Source organism: Corythoichthys intestinalis, chromosome 15 (assembly GCF_030265065.1).
Source record: "Corythoichthys intestinalis isolate RoL2023-P3 chromosome 15, ASM3026506v1, whole genome shotgun sequence".
In the NCBI taxonomy this organism is placed as follows: domain Eukaryota; kingdom Metazoa; phylum Chordata; class Actinopteri; order Syngnathiformes; family Syngnathidae; genus Corythoichthys; species Corythoichthys intestinalis.
Window position 1 is genome coordinate 14144839 of NC_080409.1, and position 21630 is coordinate 14166468.

A 21630-nucleotide genomic window follows, 5' to 3' on the forward strand; every position below is an offset into this window, starting at 1 on the left:
TTTTGCCATGTGGGATTTTTTTGGTATGTGGCAAAATGGATTTTGCCATGTGGCATTTTTTGGGAAATAGCATTTTTGGGGGTATTTGGCAAAATTGATTTTGACATGTGGCATTTTCTTTGGTATGTGGCAAAATGGATTTTGGCAGGTGGCATTTTTTATAGTATGTGGCAAAATGGATGTTGGCAGGTGGCATTTTATGGGAATGTGACATTTCTTTGGGTATGTGGCAAAATGTTTTTTTAGCTTGTGGCAAAATGTATTTTGGCATATGGCATTTTTTTGGGTATGTGGATTTTTTTTTTGGTATCGGGCAAATTGGATTTTGGCATGTGGCCTTTTTTTGCCACATGGCATTTTCTTTGGTATGTGGAAAAATCGATTTTGGCATTTTTTTTTTTTTTTTTTTTTTTTTTTTTGCCATTTGGCAAAATTGATTTTGCCATGTGGTATTTTTTTGCCAGGTGACATTTTTTTGGGGGGGTGATGTGGCAAAATGGATTTTGGTATGCGGCATTTTTTTGGTTGAGATGTAAACATGGCATCAATTGCATGGTCAAGGTTAATGCAACTAAGCAGGTTTAGTCTTGAACAATATAATATATATTCATCCAAATTTGAATGAAAAATTCTTAGATATGCTCATTGCTCAGTCTTGGTTTAGTGGTCTGATGATGATGCAGGCTGTGAGCGATGCAAAAAAAGACGAAAACATACATTTTGGCCTGTGTAAAAACTTGCAGTCTAAATGAGAAGGAATTTGAATCGCAGTTCATTTAGGTTTTAGCTTGCTGGCGTAGATATATTGATTTTGAATTTTGAAAAAAAAAAAAAAGATGTTCGATTCCAAAGGGTTCGGTTAATGCCCGTGTGAAACTCATGGGGTTCGGTATCTTTAGCAAGGTTAAGAACCACTGGTCTAGCGCCTCAATGGCACGAATAAATGATGATCCGATGAGCTTCGTTCAAATGGATTTGACATTGCGTTTGACTGCATACCTGCTCATATCAAACAGAAAGCGGTCCGCTTTGGCCATACGATCAAGTTCGTGCTGGTGTTCCTCCAAGAGTTCAACGTCACTTTTCTCAGGAACAAACTTTAGAAGCTTCATCACACAAAAAATAAAAGAGGTATTATTTGCACATCACATCAAGAAATGTCGTGAACAGTGTTGTTTTTGGCAGCCCTTTTAATTTTCGTCTTAGTCTTTAGGAAGAGAATACTTGTTAGTCTTAATAATATTTTGGTCATTTCAAAATGTGTTTGTCTTAGTCTAGTTTTGTTGATGAAAATTCAGACTAATTGTGTCTAGTTTTAGTTGACGTTTACTCAATATTTTCATCTGTAAAATTCGAAAGTTTCGCTGCAAAAATACATAAGTATATAATAAATATAATATAATAAGTATTTTTAATGAACATTGACCGACGAGCACATACAGTATTGTAGCATCTAAAAATCTATCACGGGATAATACACTCTTAGCGGGAAAACAATACATTATTTTTATTTACACCAACCTGGACGCCACAAACTGTATCTAAACGCGAACGTGAATGCTATGCTAACGCTAAGAGTTACATTTACCGTGTGATGAACCGTCAGCACAGACCTTTAAAGGCTAAAGCAAACATATTCTCTTTTGCCAAGATAAGAAGGCAAATCGTAATGTGTGTGTCTCAAAATAAGCAATGGGGAGACTGAAGAGGGCACTAGCAGGTGAGTTGGGGGGGTGTTGCAGCACATCACATGAGTGACACAACCAAACACTGCTACAATGCATGCTAACTACACATAAAATGTCACACGTTATGAACATGTGACGGAAACAATGGCGCATTTTCGTCTCATTCTCATCCCATCAGATGAAAACTGGCATTCATGTCCTTATGTTTTTACTCTCCCAAGACAAGTTTTTAGCTAGTTATTGTCTCATTATTGTCCTGAAAAAATTGCTCCTCAACGAAATATTTTCATTAGTCATTGTTGACGAAAGCAACACTGGAAGTCAATTTTTTACCCCCAGTCAAAAGATTTAAAAACAATCAAGCTATAAACGATACATATATATATATTTATATATTAAAAAAATTAAACTCATAGACAGACATTCATTTTGATTGGAAGGGTTTGGCAGCGATTATTTGACGCATTTATTTGTCAACACTGCACAAGAAAACCATGTCATTCATTCATTCATTCATTTTCCGAGCCGCTTATCCTTACGAGGGTCACAGGGCGCTGGAGCCAGTCTTAGCTAAGTATAGGTATACACCCTGAATAGGTTGCCAGCCAATCGCAGGGCACAAGGTAGACAAACAACCATTCACGCACACACTCATATTTAGAGTGTTTGATCAGCCCACCATGCTTGTTTTTGGGATGTGAGTGGAAACCGACATGGGGAGAACATTCAAACTCCCCACAGGAAGGCCGGAGCCCCGGGATTGAACCCTTGATCTCAGAACTGTGAGGCAAATGTGCAGAGAGAGGGAGGGAGGGAGCGAGAATAAGTCTACGCGATCGGCTCTGGACATATTATTATATATATACAGTATATATATATATATTTTAAATTTAATTGGAAAAAAAAATCTGCGATGGACTGAGGGCGCGAAGTTTGAAGGGCGAAGTAGCGAGGGATCACTGTATCTATAGTTTTCAGCATAGTTCACTCCATTTCTCACAGTTTAATTAATATTAACAGTAGAAAACACATATAGGAGGACACTTCTCTCAAAGCAGCTTCCTAATCAAGTTTTGCAGGTTAGCACACAGTTTAATTTTATACTAACTTTGATGCACGTCAGACTTTCATTGGCAAAATTAGTGGTGTGTTCCCCACTTCCACAACATTGACGTCTTTTACATTACTTACAGTGGCTGCTGCTGGCGGAAAAAAAACCTTCCAATATCTGTCCTCTTCGAAGGAGGTGGCATGTTCACATGTATTTCTATCGTTGTTGTGTGAGTGCGTGTCTGGGGTGGTCAAATCATCAACCAATCAAATGTGCATTTGAGGGGGGAAAAAATGGACCGGCACATTCAGCAAGTGAAAAGGGGGAATGTACCGTACTGGCCCGAATATTGTTGTTGTTATTGTTGTTGTTTTTTGCATTGAAATAAGATTGAAAAAGAGGGTATCATTTTATATTCGCGGTCTAGACATGATACCCATTCACGACGCTGGATGACGCCAGATATCATTGAAGTGATGTTCTGTTATGACAAATCTCAGCTACTCTCCCCATTCACGACGCTAGATGGCGCCAGATATCATTGAAGCGATGTTCTGTCATTATAGATCTCAGCTACTAGTTTAACCAGTTTGCATTTTTTTATTGCAATGTTTTTCCTTATTCAGATTTGTTTCAAGACTACAGTTACAGTTAGACTTCACTTGGTTGGTTAATGCAGTTATTGCAATTTTGTTGTTTTATCACAATAGATTGGTTTATTTACATTGCAAAAACCAGAAGCCATTCATTTATTAATGTGATTGCACTTTAGTTTACATATATAAATGTTCAGATATTAAGATTTGAATGAAGCAAAATAACATGTTTTTTCTCTCAAATATATTGTTATAATCATTTGTTTCAGATGTACTGTATTTATTTTCTGTATAAAAAATAATTTGGTGTTCAAAAAGTCTTTTTCAAACTTGAGTCTTGAAAAAGAGGGGTCCATCTTATAATCAGGGCCGTCTTATATTCGGGCCAATACGGTAAGTCTGAACATAATCAAAATAATTTACTTAATAATGGTTCGGTTCAGTTCTATCCTCACAACATATGGAAAGATAATCAAAATTACCTATATAACTAAACTCATTATATAATGCAAATAAGGTTGCTTAAAAGTTAATGGGGACATTTTGAGCATCCTGAAAAGTTGGTAGTGTTATGTCCCTACCATCCGTATGCAAACCTACAGCCTTGTAATGAGGTTTTGAATTTTAGAAAGAAATTAAAAATTGATTTTGGAATGGCGGCACGGTGTTTAGCATATCCGCGTCACAATTTCTGAGATCAAAGGGTTAAATCCCAGGCTGTGGATTCCTGTGTGGAGTTTGCATGCTCTCCCAGTGCTTGCGTGGCTTTTCTCCGGGTACTCCTGTTTTCTCCCGGATCCCCAAAACATGCATGGTAGGCTGATTGATAACTATTAACGCACAATCAATGTTCAGTCTCTTTGTGCCCTGTGATTGGCTGGCAACCGATTCAGGGTGTACCCCGCCTATTACCCATAGTTACCTGGGACAGGCTCTAGCACCCCTGCAACCATCTTCAGGAGAAGCGGCTGGTAAGATGAATGGTTGTCTATGCGTCTGTGTCGCTATTTTCAAATGTCTTGTATGAATTACTCACGTATGGTTGGAAAGGTGGGGCCAATTGGCTAACTAATGAGTGGAGATGGAAACATCTTGAGGCCGAATAGTGGTCGTACTATGACATACGGCGTCACGAAATGTATCAAGTCAAACTGGGCGCCATCCGCTGGCCAAAATGTGGATTGCAAACGCAGGTCTTCGTTTTATATCGTTTCGGCATTATACCGATATATCGTACAGCACTATCCAGGACTGAGTCATAGGATGCATGATACACATTTAGCAGTCAGAGCTGCATTACCTGCTCAAGCATATCTTTGGGTAAATCTTCTTGTTCATCCATGGATAGGATTGATGAACGAATTTCACTGTTAGTCATTTTCAGCCTATAACAAAAAAAAACAACAACATACAGTGCACGTGAGATACTAGATAGCCTCGGAAGCTATATTTGTATTTGTTTCTAAGACATACTGACCGTGAGAGCAGAATATTGCAGTTCTGTGCTCTGCGACCGTCAATCACAGAGAGTTCCTTGGCTCGCCTTACGGCAGCAGAATCGTCTTCAGTTTCTTTCTGTTAAGCAATTGTAAAATGTTACGATATTTTTGGCGTGTTCTACCAGGCCGCAAAATGATATCAAGTTTTCAAAATTACTTGTGGCCTTTGGTAGGCTGAGAATGTCTGCTGGAATTCTTCAAGATCCAAAACTTTGAAGGCCTTGAGATCATCAATTTCTGTCCATATAGTACCTTTAATTTTGTTCTGGGGAAAAAAAAAACAGAAATATTAACTGCCTTTACACTTTTTGATAAATCATTGGGTTTTTAAATGAGTTTATAACTAGTAGACGTCTGGGAGGGTTAGCAGCGAATGAACAAACGTTCATTCGCTGCCACCCTCCTACTTCAAATGGATTGGACGTCTAGCCTCGTCAATGGCAGCCACTGACTTAACCTGATAGCACCAGTAACTGGGAGTAATGTAAGTCAGGTTAATTCCAGTTAATTAATGATTTAAACAGGTTGCCCTAATGTGTGAAAGCAATTTCCCGGGTCGACTGACACGAAGATGGTGTCAAGTTATTAACAAAAAAAAAACCTTTTCAACATATATATTAAATCCCCAAAGTTAAAAACGCTATTGTTTCAATGTTTTATTTATTTTTAACAACAACAACAAAAATCTACCAAAACACCCCCCAACGTCCCCCCCCAACACCAGGGGGTGCTGCAAAACCCTCAGCACCCCACTTCCGGCGCCACTGTACACACTCACCTTTGTCAATTTTCGATCGATTTAAAATCAATAAATTATACTCATTTAATTTTATGACAGCTAATGGCATTTCAGGTCTCTTTCTGGTTTTGTTGTTGTGTTTGCTGACTGACAATATGTCCTCATGAAAAAAGTTAGACGTATTACAAAAAAAATGGACAAAAAATAAAACTAGCAAGTCACTCTAAAACGAGGTTTGCACCGACACCATTTTTTGTCTCCCATTACTGAACATGGCTGTTTTGTATCGACCTATGCTGATACTGAACCGACATCGTTTTTTGAAAAATATGCATTTTTTCCCCCCTATTAATACTAAATTACTACATACTGTAAAGCAGCTGTTCCTAACCTTGCAAAAGGTACCAAACCCCACAAGTTTCACACGTGGATTCACCGAACCCTTCGGAAATTGATGATACATTTTTTCAAAAATTCACAACTATATAAAATATAGCTAAGCTAGCAAGCTAATAATTTAGCAAATTTCCGTTAAAAATTCTTCTAATTTTGACAGCATGTTTTATGAACAGTTAAAAATTTGAGACCACACTGCCCAATGGTCAGATGTATTCCCTGATACCAAGTGTGAGTCAACCTTCCACTGAGCAAACCAGTTCCTCCTCCTATCAGACCGAGGACTAGTAATTATAAAAAAATGGCATAATCCTGTAAATTTGAGAGCTAACCAGTCCAAAATCTGGTCTAAAAAAGCCACCTTACCTAGATTTGATTAGCATACGAAAATAGGGCTCTGCATTTCTTTGCCTTCACCGAACCTCTTAGACCGGGGGTCAGCAACCTGCTCTAGAGCCACATCGGCTGTAGAGCACTCCCCTAGTGGCTCCCTGGAGCTTTTTCAGAAATGTTTGAAAATGGAAAAAGATGGGGCAGGGAAATATATTTTTAATTTTTAATATAGTTTGTCTAAGAGGAAAAACATGACACATTCTTCTAATTGATTAATATTGTAATGAAAAACTTGAGGCGGCATCGTGCAAGGGAGTAGCCACGCAGTGCGTCATTCTCCGTAGGATTCACTGCAGAGAAAATAAACATTTACCATATTTTCCGCACTTTTAGGCCATAAGCGGATTTTAAAGGGGGGCTGGGACAGGCCCCCCTGGTGTCATTGCATGTAATTGACTTTTCAATATATGATTTTAAAATATAGAGTTTTCCTGTAAAATGTTGTCTATAAATGTTGTAAAGTAGTAACACAAACAACTAACGGATAAAATGAAATGAATGAAACGAACAAAAAAGATATTTTTATGATGTGTCAAAATTTGTATGAGCCATATTCCTGATTTTTGTTATTGTAATTTTACTCCTTGCCACTAGGGGCTGACAAACGTTTCTTTCCACTGACCTGGAGTCAGCCCCGGTACACTTAAAATGACAACTAATCATGACACAGGGGTTAGTAGTGAGGACGGCAGAACAGTTTTTGACTGTAGCTTAGTGCATTGTGCTCAAAAGGAATGTACTAATTTTGTTGTTCCGTCTAGGGATGGGAATCGAAATCCGATTCCAATTCCGAACCGGTTCCGAGTGTTTCGAGGCCTCGACATCACAATGAAAAAGCCTTAACGATCCCTTTAACGATCCCTAAAGACGCATATTGCGTCGTGACGTGTCTTGTTGTCCAGACGCATCAAACTAGCATGGCGCCAAGAACCACTCGCTCCAAAGTTTGGCTACACTTCACCAGGAAAAAGGATGAAAATGAAAGGTTACGATAGTTTAGCACGAGCGTTGCCGCCGTAAACATAACAATGACGTAGGTTCGAACGCTCGAAAGTGTGTCTTCACTTCACGAAGAAAAATTACAACAAAGCGACTTGCAGTCATTGCGAGATGGAAATAACTGCATCGGGAGGGAATAGACTGCACTGTCCTCACCGAGACGCTAAGGCTCAGTCCTGGCTATACAGCTAGCCAAACTCCCAAATGACGATGCAGAAGACGTTGGTATAATTTGCTGACTTTATTCAACCATCACTTGAAACTAAAAATAGAAATGAAACAAATCAATTTCGTCCCCAATAACAAACAGGTTCGCATCAACGTAAATCAGCGATGATTAGCTGCTAACACAGTCATAACAAACAGTTAGCATGCGTTCGCTAGCATTAGCACATCGTTTAAACCACTACACAACTGGATTAAAGTGTCCGATCGCGAGTGGAAACACACAACAACAACACAGAAGATGATACATACAGGCGTTGGCTCTGTGGATATTTTACAAACATTAACAAAGAACGTAGGCTCGTCACCACTTGAGCGTGAAAGCGCCATAAAAACTAAAAGGCATGCATTTCAATATACTGGTAAATAAAAACAGGGGTCCCCAAACTACGGCCCGCGGCTCCATATTTGGTCCGGCCCCCTGAACAATTTCAGAGAGCATTTTGAATTTTTTTTGTTTTTTTCTCCCTCAGTAGTGTTATTTATTTCCTGGCCTTTTTCAGTGAATAACCCAGAGAGGGTTATTTGGTTATTATCTATTTAATAAATAGTGCTATTATTATTTATTATTATTATATTATTTTTTTAAAATTTTATTTACTTTTGTTCCGTGAAGAATCCACAGAGGGTTATTTGATTGTGGCTTTCTGAAAAACAACATTTTTTTTTACATTTCGCACTCCTGCAATCGTCACACTTTTTCTGTTACTAACTGACCCCGGCCTCTCATCAGAGAAGGGAAGAGTTATTTGGCCCTCACAGGAAAAAGTTTGGGGACATTGCCAAAGGCAGAACAACGACCTATATGCCAAAATATACCAATATTTTTTATTTCTATTAGAAAAATGTTTCAGTAAAATGTTACACATTCTTGTGCATTTGCCACTTATTGCCACAGTTAACATTGAGGCTTTGGGCCTCTTTTGACCTCGTTGTGAGTTTGTAAGGTTGTGACTTCTGATTAAACAAACTTGATGCCAATCAAAATGTTTGTTCTTCTTTTTCCCGAAATTAGAATCGATAAGAGAATCGATAAAGAATCGAATCGTTAAGCAATATCGATAATGGAATCGTAAAAATCGTATCAATTCCCATCCCTAGTTGTGAATACGTTTTTGAGTCTTTTGGTTTGTTACTTTTATTTGGATAAAGATCATTTGAGTTAAATTACAAGACGCCACCAAAATAAACCATTGGATAAGAGAAATGGACCCGCTGTGTATGCATCGCTTCTTCAACTGCACTGGGTGCACATTATCACAAAATTATTTTTCGAACTGATCATACGACTTGCACCTCAGATGGTCATTTGCTTTGCTTAACCAAAACCACACGAGGACCGAAGAGGCGAGATGGATATTCGTAATTTTTTTCAAACTTAAGCTTCCAAAAGCGACAACAACTACTGAGCAAGAACCAAGGATTGAAAATGTGGACCATGAAACGCCAGAGAGCGCCGCCAAAATGGTGTGCGGAGTTTCAATTCCCCCCCACTAAATATGCTAATTGTACAACAGAGCCACCACCGGTACCTTGCCAATGGAGTTGGCCCCGTCAAAAATTGTATGCCCTGGCTGCGGGAGCTCGCACACACACACATTAGTTATGAGTTATGTCGACTTAAACAATAGAAGCCAGAAAAGAACCACAGTTATATATTTTGGACATCGAATTTATTAAACTGGAGAAACTCCATACAGGATTTGAATTATAGTAATATTAGTTATACAGTAGGTCATCCTAGGAGTAAAACAGTAAAACATTGCCTTTTTTAAGTTCGGTACGTACTGTATGTCACGTTATACGACAGAAGAATTTTTTTTTGGGATGGGCCATATTTTAAAACCTAGTAGATAACTATATCACCTAAACATGGAAATCAAGCAAATCAGTGCAGCGCAGTGACTCCGCCCAGGGGGTACAATTTTTGACGAGGATAACTACATTGGGAAGCCACCAGCAGGCGTACCATATTCAGCGGATGACGATCTTGGCAAAAACTATAGCTGTCCTAAGCATTTTATTATAAATATTCTTGTAAGTTAATTTTATTGCTGACACTGGTCATCAACATGTTGTGCCCCCTACCCAAAAAGTCAAAATCTGCCTATGTGTAAGGGGCGCATCGGAGTATAAGGCGCACCTTCAATGAGTGGCCTATTTTAAAACTGTTTTCACGTATAGGGTGCACTACATTATAAGGCGCAGTAGTAGTAGTAGTAGTAGTAGTGGTGGGTGGTGTTGCGTTATGCATCCACAAGATGAGCTGAACGGAATGTCATGCCATGATTAACTAATATTGATCCATATATAAGGCACATCGGCTTTTGAGAAAATTGAAGGCTTTCAGGTGCGCCTTATGCGGAAAATACGGTTATCATAAAGACTATGGTAGCCAAATTAGTCATTTTTATATTAGGCTAATATAGCTAATATAGAAACATACAGTACGTGTTGCCGTCATTATAAGGCTTATATAAGGCTTTCAATTTTTTGGGCGGCTCCAGACAATTTTTTTTTTGTCTTTTTGCTCCAATTTGGCTCTTTCAACATTTTGGGTTGCCGACCCCTGCCTTAGACTTACTCACTGAACCCCTGGGGTTCGATCGAACCCAGGTTAAGAACCACCCAAAAAGTCATCGCTATCGTGGCTTGATCACACTGCTTAACCCATTGCTGTTAATCATTTGGGCAATTTGAGGATTTTTTTTTTTTTAACAGACGTTCTTTAGCTGCCACCCTCCCATTTCAAATGGATTAGACATCTACTAGTGATAAACTAATTTCAATTCATGGCAGAAGGAGGAAAATACCTTTCATGGCCCTACCAACATGGCCTCAGGGCAGTCATGTTGGTAGGGGCGACGTTCCCATTAAAGTCAATACATTGAAATTAAAATGAAGTCATGACTAGATTATTTCTCAACTGATATTTTTAAACGATTATTTTATCAACGTCAAAGCATCTGTTATTTACTTATTAGCTGTCACTGATGGTGCTAGATGACCAGTACACTTAAAGTGGGAGGGTTGGCAGCAATATTTTTACCTCAGGTATCTTGCTCCAGTTGAATGATTTCATTGGATTTTTGGGCTGGGGGATATTTTTCTGCTTTACTTTTTCGAGAGGAGCTCCTGGAGGAGGAGGTGGAGGCGGTGGTGGTGGTGGAGGCGGTGGAGCAAATGGAGCATTGCCAAAAGTTGGAGGTGGAGGTGTTGGCGGAACAGGAACAGGAGCCAAACTTCCTGGTGTCACTACTGGAGGTCCACCCGGGACATTGGATGTCTAATTAATACAGTAAATCATTAACCAGCAGTTAAGTAGCTGCACAGTCAGAACAGCACATCTTAAATAGAAATAAATTCAGATAAAATAAACCTGTAAAACAGTTCTACGTAAGTGGGTGCCAATGACAGTGATAGCTGAAAGAGAGTTGCTTTAAAAAGGAACCCGAGCTATGAGGACTTGTAGTTTCTAAAAGATAAATGTTTGTATGAGTTATAATTATTTGATTTTAAAAAACTCTGCTTGTTATTTTAATTTTTTAAAAAATTTGTAAAATTAGTTTAATAGGTTGCCATTGTTGTAGATGTTGCAATGCACTCTAGGTGGTGACGTATTCCTCATGCGGCCCTGTGATGCACTGCCACTGTATTAAGGGTGTCCTCTGCCTCTCTCCTGTAGAATCCTTGGATAGGCTGCAGCGTGCTCCACGACCCGGTAACGGATAAGTGACACGAAAAACAGGTGATTGAATGCAGGGGCGGAACTTAGGCAGGTGCTATGGATTGTGACCGCACCCGGACCCAGGCCTTTAAGGGACCCGGTTTGTGGGTGTAAGGTTGGCATGGTTGGGCGAGGGGAGGGTCAAACAGAAAGGTAAGATGATGCACAGAGGAGAGTGTTAAAATATCTCTTCCAGCCACCTCCCGCTTTGCCAATTGTCTGGAGGGGACTGTGAAAACATTTCTACTTGCACTAGAGGTGGGAATCTTGGGGCACCTAACAATTCCATTACGATTATGATTCAGAGGCTACGATTTAATTATAAATCGATTATTGATGCCACCCCCTACCCCCAGCTATTAGCTGCTTTTAATGTATCGTACATTAGTTTCAAAAATTGTACAAAAAAATCCTCTCAGATTTAAATAAACAACTATTTCACTATCAAGTTAACACTTCAAAACAGTAAATAAAATACTCCCCATTCTGTATCAGCAGCTTTAAACTACATTCAGTTAATTAAATGTTGTAAATCAACCGTTAAAGTTGTTAAAATTGCTCCCGTTATTCTATAATTTTCCTTCTACTTTCGACATGTAAAAGTTTTAAAACTGTTTCATCACTTAAAGATAGAATCAAGTCAAGACTTTGCCAATTTAGGAGTATTTTAGATAAAAAAAAGTTAATTAGGTTCGCTACAACAGCCTTTCAGAGAAGTCTCCTGCTTTAAGATGGCGGCTGTTTACTAACGCCGGTCTGTCATTTCGCATCTAGTTCTTTATACATGTGTTAACGCCACTGAGTCAGTCATTTCACATGTAGTTCTACAGTGGGGCAAATAAGTATTTAGTCAACCACCAATTGTGCAAGTTCTCCGACTTGAAAAGATTAGAGAGGCCTGTAATTGTCAACGTGGGTACACCTCAACCATGAGAGACAGAATGTGGAAAAAAAAAACAGAAAATCACATTGTTTGATTTTTAAAGTATTTATTTCCAAATTAGAGTGAAAAATAAGTATTTGGTCACCTACAAACAAGCAAGATTTCTGGCTGTCAAAGAGGTCTAACTTCTTCTAACGAGGTCTAACGAGGCTCCACTCGTTACCTGTATTAATGGCACCTGTTTTAACTCATTATCGGTATAAAAGACACCTGTCTGTCCACAACCTCAGTCAGTCACACTCCAAACTCCACTATGGCCAAGACCAAAGAGCTGTCGAAGGACACCAGAGACAAAATTGTAGACCTGCACCAGGCTGGGAAGATTGAATCTGCAATAAGTAAAACGCTTGGTATAAAGAAATCAACTGTGGGAGCAATTATTAGAAAATGGAAGACATACAAGACCACTGATAATCTTCCTTGATATGGGGTCCATGAAAGATTTCACCCCGTGGCGTCAAAATGATAACCAGAACGGTGAGCAAAAATCCCACAACCACACGGGGGGACCTAGTGAATGACCTACAGAGAGCTGGGACCACAGTAACAAAGTCTACTACCAGTAACACATTGCGTCGCCAGGGACTCAAATCCCGCACTGCCAGACGTGTCCCCCTGCTGAAGCCAGTACACGTCCAGGCCCGTCTGCGGTTCGCTAGAGAGCATTTGGATGATCCAGAAGAGGACTGGGAGAATGTGTTATGGTCAGATGAAACCAAAATAGAACTTTTTGGTAGAAACACAGGTTCTCGTGATTGAGGGGGAGAAAGAATACTGAATTGCATCCGAAGAACACCATATCCACTGTGAAGCATGGGGGTGGAAACATCATGCTTTGGGGCTGTTTTTCTGCAAAGGGACCAGGACGACTGATCTGTGTAAAGGAAAGAATGAATGGGGCCATGTATCGAGAGATTTTGAGTGAAAATCTCCTTCATCAGCAAGGGCATTGAAGATGAGACGTGGCTAGGTCTTTCAACATGACAATGATCCCAAACACACAGCGAGGGCAACAAAGGAGTGGCTTCCTAAGAAGCATTTCAAGGTCCTGGAGTGGCCTAGCCAGTATCCAGATCTCAACCCCATAGAAAATCTGTGGAAGGAGTTGAAAGTCCATGTTGCCCAACGGCAGCCCCAAAACATCGCTGCTCTAGAGGAGATCTGCATGGAGGAATGGACCAAACCAGCAACAGTGTGTGAAAAGCTTGTGAAGAGTTACAGAAAACATTTGGCCTCCGTTATTGCCAACAAAGAGTATATAACAAATTGAGATGAACTTGTGGTATTGACCAAATACTTATTTTCCACCATGATTTGCAAATAAATTCTTTAAAAATCAAACAATGTGATTTTCTGTTTTTTTTTTCACATTCTGTCTCTCATGGTTGAGGTTTACCCATGTTGACAATTACAGGCCTCTCTAATATTTTCAAGTGGGAAAACTTGCACAATTAGTGGTTGACTAAATACTTATTTGCCCCACTGAATATACATTTGATATCTACCTTAGCATTATGTGGACGTAGTTTGTAGCAACGTGGGCGTTGTTTGAAGCAAGTATTATTGTTTTTTTTTTTTTTAATCTAGCAGCATAAATTGTCAGTCCGTTCCTCATTGCCTCCCGAAGACCGCGCTGACTGTGTTATAGTTCCGCTTTATATGGCGTATTTCAATAATCGGAATTTGGATGTTTGCGAAACATTCTCGAATCTTCCATGACCGAATCGCAAATAATCTAAGAATCGGAAATTTCGCACGCTTCTGACTTGCACCCACCCCCCTCTACTTCGGACGATCCCTTCAGGGGGTCCCATTTATACTCATCGCACTTGGGCCCTGTTCACATTTGTTCTGCCACTGAATGAATGTATTAAACTTAGTTTGATTGCTGGCTATTTGTATCATTTTCTGCCTAACAGATTATAATGACGCGTTATTTTGCACATTGGTTGAGAGGACATTTTTTTCTACATCGATAATATGTACAGTATCTATTTAATAGCTGCAATCAATAACTCAAGTCTTCAGATGAAAACCAACAAATCATGCTAGTCGTCAGAATAGCTTCGCTAGTATGGAGGACAGCTGTTCTACCAAGAGCAACTGAGCCCCCCATAAGTCAAAATGTGCACAAAATATTCTAGATTTTTAAATCAATGGCAATATTTTATGTTTCTAATAGCATATTTTAGTACAAGAGAACAATTTTGGCTTTGGGATTACAAGTCCTTATACCAGTGGTTCCTTTCATAAAATGAACAGTTTTTACATTGACCGCTCATAACTTAAGTTAATATTAGATTGTTGTATTGTGAACTCACCGAGCTGAGTTGCTCCAGCCGAGCGGACAGTTCCACCAGTCTTTGTTCAGCTTGTTTGTGGTCATTGCACTCTCGCTCCAGTTTATCTTTCAACTTGTTCAGCATTTCCATCATTTCTTCTTTCTCCTTATTCTTGGCGTCACACTCCCTTTCTTTCTTTTCAAAACGCTGTTTAAGTTCATGATGATCTAAGAAAAAAAATATTGAAAAAAAAAAAAAATCATATTTTGTCACGGAGTTTTTGTAAGGTACACAGTTACAATTTAATTTTTCTAAACATAGCATGTTCAATTAAAATGAGCATTGTTGGTTCCTCACCTTTTCTCATTGAATCTGCTTGCTCTTTCCATTGTTTGACTTCATTTTCCTTGACAAGCCTTTTAAGCAAAAAAAGTTTAAGGCATTTTCGCATTGATTCGTTTTCTATATGGCTTATTATTGCTGTGCGATACGGGAAAAAATACCTGTATATTCAATCGCACATATCCTATTTCATCATTGTATATTTTTTAATAGGCAAGGCAAGGCAAAGCAAATTTATTTATATAGCACAATTCAACACAAGGCAATTCAAAGTGCTTTACATCACATGAAGATCATAAAAATCACATTAAAATCAATAGAACGTAAATACAAAGACAATCGAAATAGGAAATAAAATCGCATTTAATCACGAATAAAAAAAATAATAAAAAAAAAGAATGGTTGAGTTAATCTTACTTTAGATGCTACTTACATGCGAACAATATTTTTCACGTTGAAGTCTTCCAAGGGAGCAACATCTGGGTTTTCCCCTTTGTCAGTCTGCAGAACCAGCTGCTGAACTATCCGATCCAATAACACCCAATACTGAGTCATAGTTCTATTTTGCTTAACTGTGAAAAAGACAGTAGTTAGTAAGTGATGGACACTTGTTAGTAGCGACAAATGAAATGAAATTTGCAAGACAGGAGATGCTTACATGGCATCATGAGACAATGCTGCAGTGCCGAGAGCAGGTGAGGGTAAGCTTCGGTGTGGGTTAAACGTTTCCTGATCAACTCAAACATCTGGCTTGCACTTTTGGTTTCAATATGAACCTGAAATCAGTTATAACAACACATGTATCATTAGATTCATTAATGCTCTAAATGCAGGAAAATATTTGTGACAAAAGTGCTTCTTGACACAGATCATATATCTGTGTAGACGTATGACATGGCAATATATATTGCCAAAACGATGAGTGAGATTTTACAAGTCTATTACCATTATCACCATAAACTGACCTGTTTCTGCAATGTATATTTTGGCCAGCAGAGGGCCCTCAATTCGACAGTACTGAACTGCATTCTGCAAGCTGTACTTGTACCACCAATGGCGTACCGCACGCAGGCTATTTTTAGACCGTGACGTCGCATCGTAAAGCGGAAGTAAAGCCGAAGTGGGACATTATAGACCCGCCCTCGCATAGACCCAACGTAAAAAGTGCTACTTTTCGCCGGTAATCTTTCAAAAACGAACATGCCGATCACACATTGCTTTTTTGGAACTTGTAGAAACGACTCTAGACATTACGACCATGAAGGATGTTTTCTTCATACGTTCTCGGAAACCAAAAACTCGGGAGGAAAAAATGTGAAAACCGAATCAACTTGCGCGGACTTTAACACCAGCTCGGCGAATCCATTCACGTATCATATGCAGTAAACATTATGTTGGGTTGGCATGGTCTTTCAGAGGACAAAGAGGTAAGCCATTTTTATATTTTTACTTTATTTTTTTAGCGTAACGTTGTGCCGTACTGCTTCTGTCTGACAATGAATGACCTGAAAAAAATTACATTGGTATCTGACTGCCACTGTTACCGTTTCTGTTATATAAATATATAAAAAAACAACTTTAGTAAGGGGGAAGTGTAAATAAATTATAGGATTAAGATGTGTTATCAATGAAAAAATTAAAAGTGTTCGTTGGCTGTCACTGAGTAGCATTTGCGATCGCTACACAAAGCTAACTAAATTACCCCCAAGAACGGTAAGAGACGTAGGACAAACAGAGGATATATAAGAAAGACAGGGCTGATGGTAAAGGATAGCTTGTTGAAACCGGAGAATGTCATTGTCAGTCGCGTTGATAAAAAAAAAAAGCTAAAGCTATGCTTAGGTCGGCTCGTTTTTTTCGTCTTTTTCAGCCTTCGACACTAAAGCCATCTCTTTAACTGAACATTTTTATGTTCTTCCACATCTTTGCCAGTCAATTTGGCACCAGGCACATCATTTTCAGAGAAAATTGGTAGGTTTAGCGCTGTAAACATCTCCTTCGTACACGATTTCCATTCATTTCCTATTAGGGACACACGGTGGCTTGTCCTTGCTTGGCAACAGTAGCTAATGCCATGAATATTAATGAGCGGAAGTGACGTGTTGCTTGCGGTACGCGATTAGCCTTAAAGCGGAAGTTCAGAATTTTCGACATTAGGCTTGATCCTCGAGTTAGCGAGGTTTAAATTGGTTGGTGGAGTTTATTTCAACAAATTCTATGCAGTTAGTTAGTTATTTATTAATTTCAGGGCTCTGGAATAGCTAAGCTAGCGCGAGTCAATAGTCCCTTCCTAGCATGCTAATTAAAAATGATATTAACAGATCTAACATAGTAATTAATTTCATTCTCTGGGACTATTTTTTTACATGCATAATGCGACCACTGCCACTCATGCTCATGCTGCCTTAGAAGAAGGTGGGAAGTCAGTCTTATCCCACTCGGATGGTACAACTTGCGACCTCAAAACGTTCCATGTGGGTTTTTTTTGCCCATCAATAGACTTGTTGATCTCCAGCAAACACGGCCTCTCGAAAGCGATCAAAAAGTGGAGGAAAACGACGGCTAAGGTAAATAGACCACACTGTAAAATGCCTTCTTTAGTTTTACTATTGACGGTCTGCTTTTCGACATGCAGTGTATTTTGTTGAATGACGTCTGATTGAAGCAACCCGTGAAGTCGGGGTACTTTTTTTCTGACTTCGCGACTAAGCTCCCCCCCCAGTTCGAGTGGCGGTCCAATGATATTAATCCTGGCCGGAGGTTGGAAAACTCCGATTTCCCACCTTCCTCGAATGCAGCATCAGTCTAGAGACTCTTGACTGAAGAATGGCAACATAGTGAAACGTGCAATTAGAGGCTGTGGAAACAGACAGAAGAAATGGGCAAATGAGAGATTCCCCTTAAAGAACAAGGAGCAATAAAAACTGTAGATAATTGTTACCAGCTACGACATAAACACACCGGTGGAAAAAATATCACGCTGCTCTGTAGCCTGTTACCTAGAGATACTGGATTACAAGTATTGCTGTTCATAATGCAGTTATTGACATGCAATGGTACGTTTTAAAAACTTCATCTTGAAAACATAGCCAACGCTATTGACTGCATGGGTCATCAGTGATTTTCATGCGTGCATAGGTTGTTTTTTATTGGCATGCTAGGACGGGCTCATTGACTCACGCTAGTTTAGCCACTCCGGAGCAGTGAAACTAATAGATAACTAACTGCACGGAATTTGTTGAAATCAACTCCACCGATTAATTACACCCCCGCTGACTCGAAGATTAAGCCTAATATCAAAAATTCTCAACTTCCCCTTTAAGGTGTCCCTATCTCCACTCAATACTTTGAAAATTGGCTCCCCCTGCCAATGATACAGGAGTAAAGCATGCAAGACAATAGAAAATAACAACATACAGTATACACTGAACACAGACAACATAATTTGTTCCAATATAAGCACTATATTTACTATTAATTATTAAAGATGCACGATAATATTGGTTATCGATAATTATCGGCCGATAATGGCAATTATGACGTCACACAGATAATCCGGATTAAAAAAAAAATTCAACTGATAATGCAATCCGATAGTTATATACTTGATTTAGCCTCCAAATGTGTGCAAACGAAGCAGTTTTGTCCACTTCTCCACTGCCGCCTCCTCAACCCCTCCTCTCTCTAAAGCCCCTGAGGGGGGAGGGGTTGAGGAGTATGGCGTCATAGAGTAGGTGGAGTTACACAACAGAGTTGAGGCAATATTATGGCGGATCTCACTAACGTGGGTTGTTTTCCGTGTGGTAAACAAACGTCGCTCTTGCCATCTGCAAAACATGCACTGCAGAAGTTCCTCAAGGTGGAAAGAAAGAGTCCTCATTCAACATCACTAACCCAGCAGCCATTTAAAACTGCATAACAAAGATTTTTTGGAACGAATACGAGGCTGCTGCTAGCGCAAATGCCACAGCTAAATGCACAAACTAAGCTAAACTACGGTGCTTGTGACGATAGAGAGACGTTGCGGCTTTCCCTTCCCTGAGTCGGGTTGTTTAGGAATGCAGCCCAAAGCTGGTGGTAAACTCCATCTAAAGCTAAACACCGGCAGGGAGACCGATAGTCGACAAGTAGCCGTCTTCCAACGGAGCACGCCGCTCTGGCCGGTCCGGCGAACACCCCAGTTTCTCGAGTGTTCCCCCTCGACGTGCGGGATGCGAGGCGTGCGCCTCCGTCCGGAGCAGAGCCATGCCCTGAATATGCCGCGGCGAGACGGCCGGGACGGCCGAATATAATACTGGTACGAACGTAGCTGCCGCCGCCACTCATCTCCAGTTCAACTCATCGTGCACTACTGCGGCTGGACGGACTGAAGGGAACAGGCGGGAGGGGATGCCGGATGAGAGATGTTTTTTTTTACCGAAGTGACCGGAGAGCCCAAGCCCCGGATAAAAAAATAATCCAGTTTATACGACCACCATTCTTCGTGAAAAACATGCCGATTACATGAGTTTCACCACGGACATTTGGACAAGTGATGTCAAGTAAGCATGCTTCGGCACAGTGGTTAGATGATACTTGTAACATGCACCAAACCACTCACAAGAAGTCAGCCATTCAGTAATGCATTCAACACGCTGTAAATTTATGACGTCTTAATCAGATCATTCTTCTTAAATCTAGTCAAATAATTTTCCCTATCTTGTTTTGAGTGTTAAAGACTAATTAACAGATGAATGCTCCAGATTTTTTCTACTTACTTGAAGTAAATATTGCCATTTGTTCTTAAGCCCATACATCTTTAAAAAATGGTCATTTTTCACGTAAGTCAAGAAAAAAATGCTTTCAATTAATGTTTTGAACCATACCTATTCTTGAACATTTTAGAACATTTCTGACTTTTTTTTAGGATTAAGTATAATAATATATTGCTTAAAATTAGGCTGTTAAGCTTATTTTCAGCTAGCTATTTTTCTTCAAGAAATCTGAGTGAAATATACTTGAAGTGCTGGCGGATTATTTCACTTATTTTCAATAGATTTACACTGAAAACAAGGGAATTTAACTACTTTCGAGAAGGTGTGTTTTTGCAGAGTAGTAATGTTATATGTCAGGAATGGCTTACTTTTAAACACATTTTTGAGCAATTTAGGTATTTACTCTGTAAGTAATTGTTGCCAAAAGTTTACTATTACACAATGTCAGACTAGCCGTCTTTATTTAGATGTTGGAATTTACTACTTGTTCACATTTGATGTTAAAAAAAGGAGCAATAAATTATATTTTTGCACAGTAATATTTTCTCTTGTGTATACTTTAAAATTTTACATAAATCTTTTAATAGAATTATCGGCTTGACATTATCGGTTATCGGTTGGAACGAGGAGGAAACTATCGGTTATTGGTATCAGTTGAAAAATGTATTATCATGCATCACTATTAATTATATTAGTCAAACATACTCAAAACCTCGAGTAACAAGTGTCAGTAGATACAGTATTCGATATTTTTTTCCATTTAGGCACAAATATGTATGCTACTATGCTGCTTCTGGATAGCTTTAGGTTGCGGCACTACTTGATGCGTTAAATATTTGTAGCAAGTCAGTTTAATGTCAATTCAAAAGTAAAGTGAGTGGAAGAAAAACTTGTGATCATAGTCATTATATCATAATTGCTGTATAATTTTTGCATTAAAATATATTGATCATGGCATATCAACATCTTGATATAAATAAAATAGCCTGTATTTTGATAATTGTTTATCCATATCACACAGCACTAGTGTCGATTACTTACAAGATCGAATCGCTTGGACAACAGAAGCTCATCCTCATTCCTCAGCATTTCAAAAAAGTCCAAATGTCTAAAAGACAAAATGAAATTAGTGAGAAGGTATCCCCCCCAAAATAGCTCAACAAGTTTGATATTTCAACGGTGATGCACCTGTCCAATGTTTCATTTTCATGCGAGCGAAGTTTATCAATGATTTTCTGAATTCCCAACATCAGGAATTCATAGCGCAAGTGGATACGGAACTCCAGACTAGTCTGAGGGTGCATACGTTCATAGCAAAGATCACAACCCCAAAATGATTAATGAGCCATACAGAAATGAGTCAAAATAACAAACATCTACAGTTTTACCTCGCCTGGTCCTTGGCTCAGTATTGCATTAATGAAGGACATAATGGCAGTGTTTAGATTAACTTCATCTCTGTAGCGACCTGTGGATCTATCCAGGTCCGTCACTAAATTCTGCCCAGAAAAAAAGAAATGTCATCATAATATGCAAGAACACAAACCGTAACTATTGATAGTGGCCCCCCCCATTCATTGCTTGCCATTGACAACAACAGACGAACGAACATTTGTCTTAACAAAAAAAAACAACAACAAATGAATCAGAATGCTACAATTAATCCAGAATGTAGCTGCCAGTCCTCAAAAATACAAGGAAAATGAATCATATCACACTGGTTATGAATATGAAGTGGGAGAATGTTCATTGGTTGCCACTCTCCCCTTTCAAACGCATTGGACGTCTACTAGTGACAAACACATTGATATTCACAAGTAGAAAATGCATAGATTGAACCAAACACAATTGTCTAAATATAATCATCTTACCTGGAAACGCGTTCTTTCTGAGGCAAAGGTCTGGTAGTTCAGCATGGCCTCAAGTGCTTTTTTATGGCCCCCAGGTACCAGGCAAACTGCACCCAGAATCTCTAGGACGGCAATCTATAAGAAGA

At 39.2% G+C, this 21630-nt stretch overlaps 1 protein-coding gene across 1 annotated transcript in view; it reads right to left on the reverse strand.

Annotated features, from left to right (window-relative positions):
- The window catches only part of LOC130930823 (disheveled-associated activator of morphogenesis 1-like), a 55024-nt gene that overhangs the window by 17359 nt on the left and 16035 nt on the right, over positions 1 to 21630 (reverse strand). The window contains exons 7-19 of the mRNA XM_057858990.1: positions 21506 to 21619; positions 21023 to 21133; positions 20823 to 20926; positions 20676 to 20742; positions 15539 to 15656; positions 15314 to 15452; positions 14896 to 14954; positions 14578 to 14765; positions 10636 to 10872; positions 4992 to 5099; positions 4813 to 4910; positions 4636 to 4720; positions 1000 to 1106 (exon numbers count right to left, since the gene is read on the reverse strand). Of these exons, the coding sequence (XP_057714973.1) occupies positions 1000 to 1106; positions 4636 to 4720; positions 4813 to 4910; positions 4992 to 5099; positions 10636 to 10872; positions 14578 to 14765; positions 14896 to 14954; positions 15314 to 15452; positions 15539 to 15656; positions 20676 to 20742; positions 20823 to 20926; positions 21023 to 21133; positions 21506 to 21619 (1535 nt within the window). The remainder of the gene's footprint in view (positions 1 to 999; positions 1107 to 4635; positions 4721 to 4812; positions 4911 to 4991; positions 5100 to 10635; positions 10873 to 14577; positions 14766 to 14895; positions 14955 to 15313; positions 15453 to 15538; positions 15657 to 20675; positions 20743 to 20822; positions 20927 to 21022; positions 21134 to 21505; positions 21620 to 21630) is intronic.